At 34.0% G+C, this 5,210-nt stretch overlaps 1 protein-coding gene across 1 annotated transcript; it reads left to right on the top strand.

Annotated features, from left to right (window-relative positions):
* Window positions 1-3,193: 3,193 nt before the first annotated feature.
* LOC149198178 (uncharacterized) lies at window positions 3,194-4,245 on the top strand. Its single transcript, XM_089404077.1, has one exon. The coding sequence runs from the start codon at window positions 3,422-3,424 to the stop codon at window positions 4,037-4,039; it is 618 nt and encodes a 205-aa protein (XP_089260203.1). The 5' UTR covers window positions 3,194-3,421; the 3' UTR covers window positions 4,040-4,245.
* Window positions 4,246-5,210: the final 965 nt, after the last annotated feature.

Consider the following 5,210-nt stretch of genomic DNA (forward strand, 5'->3'; position numbering starts at 1 on the left):
GTTAAAAAATAAAAGTTCAAGACCTTAATACAACCTCACATGTAAGATATTAAAATTCAAAATGAATATTGTGGAAGTTCCTAAATCTTATAATCAAAATCCTCACCAGAGAAGCCTCCAACCTCTAATATTTAAATTGTTGAGAACCATATCTAGAAGCAAATTGAAGAAAACTCACGTATTCATCTTATTAATTTACAATCACCTTATTCATTTACAATACAAAAATCATCTTTAGAGAGACCTTGACACTACATTAATATACAGAAAAGAATAAAATGTAATGAAATTTCTAAACACTCTTTGATAAAACCTTGCTATCAAAATTCCATAGGAAATGGAGGTAACGTTTTGGAGATTAAAAACTTAATAAACTTCTTTGCAATTTCTAGGCATCACATGTTACTAGGACCTACAAAATTTGTATTTGATTTGACATACATGTTTAGTGAAGATGTAAGTTATAAAAGTTGATGTAAGACTTTATTCTATCTTGATTTTATTATCCTCCAAATTATTACAAATGAAATGGTGGATGTTTTTCTTTTCTTCTTCTTATAGGGGTTTTAGATATTTTTTAATTGTGAAATTACTTTAATTGTCAAAAATAAATTTACAGATACATTATCTAAAAATCAATTTTTCTATCTATCTTTTTATTGAAATCACTACTTTATCTATCTATCTATCTATATGTGTGTGTGTGTGTGGTTGCATCTCAATTAATAAGAATCCCAAGATAATCATATAGATCTTGGTAATCTACCACTTCAAATTTAGTTGATAAAATAATCTTAATTTGTTTTAAGGAAGGTAAATTATTACTTATTAAAATAGCATCATATACATACAAAATTAGTATTATTAAACTTCTTTTTATATAAATATTATTCTTTTTATATAAATATTAGTGTTGATAGTTTCTCTTAAAACCAATTACCCAAAGATGGTGATCCATCTACCTCTACCAAGTATGGGTGGTTACTTAAGGCCATATATTGATTTTGATAAGGTGAACAAACCTTATCCCCATTTTCAACTATGATGCACTTGCATTAGGTCCCAACTACTGAATTGTTATATGCTTTTGAAGTTCATGTATTAGCTTTTGAAGTTCATGTATTATGATCTTTTATGTCACAAGTCAGTAGGAATCATGTTATTAAGTGTCGTTAGTACATGTACATTGGTTTTTGCATTTTCAAGTTTGATGCCTTGAATTGTCTCATTATTCATCATATACAATACATTTAAAAAAAAAAATGTGTCAATAAATTTCTAATCATTTAGGTAAAAATTTATAAATTTATTCTATGTTTTTTACAGTGAAGACACAATGACTAAGCAAGAGCCTAGACTTCTCAAAAACTCCTTGGAGCCACCTACTCCTTAAGTCTAATCAATACATGCTAGAGCATGCCTCCAGAGACTTGGTGGATGGAATAACAAGCCACAATCCCAACCACTAACAAAAAATTATGTTCTATGTTTTGAGTAAAATTTATGTTTTTCTTTCTTTTCTCATTAGAGATTTTTTATTTAAATATTCATATTTTTACAACAATTTTTAAGCTTTATTTTTTTCACAAACTTTGCATTTTATCTCTTTCTTGGATTGATGGATGTTTGGATTTAGAGAATTGCATTTTACTTATTTGTTGGGTTGATTGGTGTTTAGATTTAGAAAATTCTGAGCTTTTTATTTTAAACCCAGTTTTCTTTTTTTTAAACAAAACAAATATCTTATATTTGCCTTAATAATCATTGTTCCCTCCATAATTGAGTGAGATTTCTTAGAGTAATTGTCATTTTTTTAAACAAAACAAATATCTTATGTTTTCCTTAAGAATCATTGTTCCCTCCATAATTGAGTGAAATTTGTTAGAGTAATTGTCACGCTCACTTTATTGGAGAATCAATTACATGGATTAATAGTTACCATAAAAACATGGGACTAACTATTCACTCAAGTTAATGGTAAGGGTTTAGAAGTTTATTAATGTTTGTGAGTTTTGGTGTAATAAAAAACCTCAATAAGGTAAGAGCCTTGACCAAATTTGATTCCCAAAATAAAATTTGAAGAGTATTAGTCACAATCACATCACACTCACCTTATTGAAAATCAATAAAATTATTTTTATATTATTTATTTTTTAATAACCATATATTTAATAAAATCATTTTATTTTAATGTATTTTGTTTGTAAGGTAAATGACAACATTTAAACTACTATGTAAATAACCATATTTTAACAACCATGGATTGGTCTGGTTTACAATTATTGTTTTTATAAGTTAATAAAATGTCTTTTGTTTATAACGTAAATGACAATTTTGAAACAACTTTTAAAATAATAGAAATATATTATAAAATTATAATTTTTGTTTTTTTAATTATTACCTTTTCCCTGTTTTATAATATAATTTTTGTTTTTCTTAATTATTACCTTTTTCGATGAAGAAGATTAGATAAGGGTTTAATTTTATGGCAGCGCCTAACTAGCATACTATAGGGTATTTAATGTGCTGGGAGATGCAGGGGAGATAGCCGGCTAACACGCGAATTCCTCTTTCTTATTTAGTGACGAGTTTCTGAATTCGCGTGTTAGCGGGCTATCTCCCGGCGCATTGAATACCCTATAGTATGCTGGTTAGGCGCTGCCTTAATTTTATTGTTCGCTTTTTTACGTCATATTGAAAGTCGTTGAAAAAACTGAACACTCATCTTCCACAACCGTGTGATAAAAGCATGGTCAACCTATGAACGGCCATTACCGTGTTGAAACTGCAAGATGGAAACAGCAAGTTGCCAATACCATCTGCAAAATACAAAACGGAAACGTCAACTTTGTGTTTACACTCAGAGTGCACTCTTGTAATGACTGGAATGACATGAAACTTCATAATTAAGTTACCCAAACGCGGTTTGCCTTGGAAATCACGGGTCTGAGAAAAGTGCAGCATGCGGAGATTAAGTAAATAAAGAATGATGGTGATGGGGTAGGGAATGCTTTTGACAGCCTACGATCATGTGATTCCTCTGTAACAGACGATTTGTTGACAGCTAGAAGACAATTGTGATCCATACTTTTATTGTGGAGCTGAAGTTTACTGATACAGCTGTTGGGCTTGGAGCTATATGCATTCACTTTTTTGCATATATGGATGAGATAACAGCAAGTGAGTGAATGCGTGGTCTCAACTCCAAATAAACAAATGATTTTATGTTTCTTATTATGTCAGTTTTCTGTCGTACTTACAATGATTCAGGCGAGAATTGCGCTGTAGCCAGCTGTTACATTCACATTCTTTTATCCTATATATCAAATGGAGGGATGAAGTGTACTTCATAAATGCCCTGTACCCCAACAGTTGCAGTCCGTTCAGAGATCTGAAGAAAGGGCAGAAAATAGGAGCAGCCATGGGCAATTCTGTTTTGTGCGCTTCGAACTCTGTACCTTCCAGCACTGTGAAAGTCATACATTGGGATGGCAGCGTTCAGGGGTTTCAGAGGATAATAAAGGCAGCAGAGCTGATGCTGGACAATCCTCAGCACTTTGTATGCCACGCCAATGGTCTCCAGATAGGGCGTCGGATTCATCCTCTTTCAGCAGACGAAGACCTGGATTTGGGGCATCTTTATTTTCTTCTGCCCATGACCAAGCTTCATTCTGTGCTCTCTGCAACAGACATGGCCTCCCTGGCATTGAAGGCCAATTCCGCCGTGAAAACTGCAAGCAGATGGAGCTCAGGCACCAGAATCTTGCCCCTCTTTGGAGACTTCCTCATGCGTCCCCTCCTGTCAGAAAGGAAAAATGATGAGTTATTCATGGAGGAGGAGAAACAAATTAGTGAGGAGGCGCACGAGGAGCTTGCGGTGCCGAAGCTAAATTTGGAGGACGTTCCAGAGCTCTCAATGGCGCTTGCACAGCTAAGATTGAAGACATGCAGATCTTGGAAGCCAAAGCTGGAGACCATTAACGAGTTCCGGCCAAAGCTTCGGGATCTGATGCAGTCAAATATCGAACAGTTTTGTTAGCTAAATATTGAAATACAGATCAGATTGAATGATCACATTATTATATATTTGTGTTGTGTACTACTGATCTGTGTATTACACCAAGCAAACACAAACTCTGTTACTGCATTAATGGGTGTAAATGCAAGTATCTTGCTGTGTACATATCAGAGTGGGGCATTCCTCTATTCAATTCACTCATTAATATATGATACACAGTTACGGAATTCATTGCTTCCTTCGCATTTATTTGCAGGTGTTAATATTTGAGTTCATTGAATATATTTGTAATACCATTTTGGTTTTTGTTTCAGAGGATGCACAATTTATCGAGATCCTTCTGCAGTTTATCTCAACGATAAAAAGTATAAAAAAAGTTCAATGACACACATCTTGATTATGAAAGCCATTAAATTCCCATACTGATACAGTTTTTCTTTGCCCATTTCACTGAAAACCTGAGGATCCTTTCATCTAATTCCTACAAAGGGCGCTTGGAAATAAAGTACTAATATTTTCCATGGAAATCTACGTTTCGTCTTCTAATTTGAGGAGGAGAAATGTCTTTTAACTCCCTGGTTCTCTTCTTGTATTCTCTGCTTCTTGGATTCTTTCTCTGCAATGAGTTTATCATTCCCAAATGCAAGCCAAACGCGACGTATTAATCTATTTTTTCACTTTTCAAGGGTTCAAGGGCGTCCATAGTATTCATAGTTTCAGCATCAATCCCACAAGAGGGCTGAACTTTTCTGGGCAATGCATCACTGGGTTGTTTCTTGGACATTTTTTAATTTTACTGGGCAATGCATCACTGGGTTGTTTCTTGGACATTTTTTAATTTTACTGGGCAATGCATCACTAGGTTGTTTCTTGGACATTTTTCAGATGGGGGTGAGCAAAATCCTCGCATTACTGGGTTGTTTCTTGGACAGTTTTTAGTTTTGCTGGGCTATGCATCACTAGTTTGTTTCTTGGACATTTTTCAGAGGGGCTGAGCAAAATCCTCATCCTTTTTCATGTATGCTTGAACTCAGAGATTCTTTTGATTTGTTTCTGGAACTTTAACCGCCCAGATGACATGTTCCATAGACTCTTTTGATTTGCTTCTGCAACTTTAACCGCCCAAATGACATGTTCCATAAAGAAATTGAGACCGATTCCCTCTCATCGATGACAGCTTTTTGGGTGCTCT

This window comes from Pinus tabuliformis, chromosome 2_2 (genome assembly GCF_031772625.1).
Source record: "Pinus tabuliformis cultivar Carrire ecotype Pingquan chromosome 2_2, CPIR1, whole genome shotgun sequence".
Lineage (NCBI taxonomy): Eukaryota > Viridiplantae > Streptophyta > Pinopsida > Pinales > Pinaceae > Pinus > Pinus tabuliformis.

What these genes read in the sequence shown, in the direction of transcription:
- LOC149198178 (XM_089404077.1), top strand. Translation starts at nt 3,422, where the DNA reads ATGGGCAATTCTGTTTTGTGCGCTTCGAACTCTGTACCTTCCAGCACT.